A 1,050-nucleotide genomic window follows, 5' to 3' on the forward strand; every position below is an offset into this window, starting at 1 on the left:
AAAAAAAAAAAAAAAAAATGGTTTCATTCTCATCTAGCTCAGAAAAAGTCCATTTAATTCCATGTTACAGATTCAGAATGATTTCCCATGGCTGGGTTCGTCATGCCTTGTCTGCGGTGATATGAAATTCCACTTGGTTCTTAAACTGTTGCCTCCGTGCCTTTTGCGTGGATAGCTACTGTACTTTGTACCAGCTGCCATACTTCAGATTTCCCAGGAGGTTTGTTTTTGTTTTTTTGTTTCCTTAGATTCTGAAGTATGTGGAGTGCTTCACTGGACCTAATATTATGGCCATGCACACGATGTTGATAAACAAACCTCCAGATGCTGGTAATTATGAGGGGGAGGCAAGAAAAAGAACAATGGTTTTATTAAAATGTGTACGGTTGGCTGGGTGCAGTGACTCATGCCTGTAATTTCAGCATTTTAGGAGACTGAGGGAGGAAGATCTCTGAGGCCAGGAGTTTGAGAGTGGCCTGGGCAAAGTAAGATTCTGTCTCTAAAAATAAAACTTAAAAATATCCAGGCATGGTGGTACGCACTTGCAGTCCCTGCTCCTTGGGGGGCTGAGCGGGGAGGATCGCCTGGGCCCGGGAGTTGAAGGCTGCAGTGAACTATGATAGCCTGGGTGACAGAGTGAGACCCCATCTCTAAAAAATAAATAAAATACAACCAAACAAAATAATAAGATAAAATCAGTGATATCTAATCATATGTGTAACTATCAAACTTTGGATGAGGAAGTCTTAAAATAACTTACGCTATAACAACAGTGAAATGCGATAATGATTTCAGACACTAACTGTAGAACTGTTGCTGAATTTTCAGATGACTGGCTCCCCAAAAATGCAGTTTAACAGACATAACTGTTCATGTGTCAAAGGTTTCTGACGTTCGATATCGCTAAGCTTGATCAGCTCTTTTTAGCTGTGATAGTGTGAATTCTTGCATTCCTGATAGGAGGGCGTTATTATTACTAATACAATTTAAATTGTAACTATGAGTCACAGACTAGAGTTGCCTTTTTTTTTTTTTTTTTTTTTTTTTTTT

General features: G+C 39.1%; 1 protein-coding gene across 1 annotated transcript in view; it reads left to right on the forward strand.

The window, feature by feature from the left end:
- Positions 1-248: 248 nt before the first annotated feature.
- Positions 249-1,050, forward strand: part of LOC108299143 (phytanoyl-CoA dioxygenase, peroxisomal-like) — a gene marked incomplete at its 5' end in the record, with an annotated part of 3,040 nt that continues 2,238 nt past the window's right edge. Inside the window, one exon of the mRNA XM_017521510.2 lies at positions 249-330. Coding sequence (XP_017376999.1) covers positions 249-330 — 82 coding nt within the window. The remainder of the gene's footprint in view (positions 331-1,050) is intronic.

This window comes from Cebus imitator, unplaced genomic scaffold (genome assembly GCF_001604975.1).
Source record: "Cebus imitator isolate Cc_AM_T3 unplaced genomic scaffold, Cebus_imitator-1.0 Scaffold2326, whole genome shotgun sequence".
Lineage (NCBI taxonomy): Eukaryota > Metazoa > Chordata > Mammalia > Primates > Cebidae > Cebus > Cebus imitator.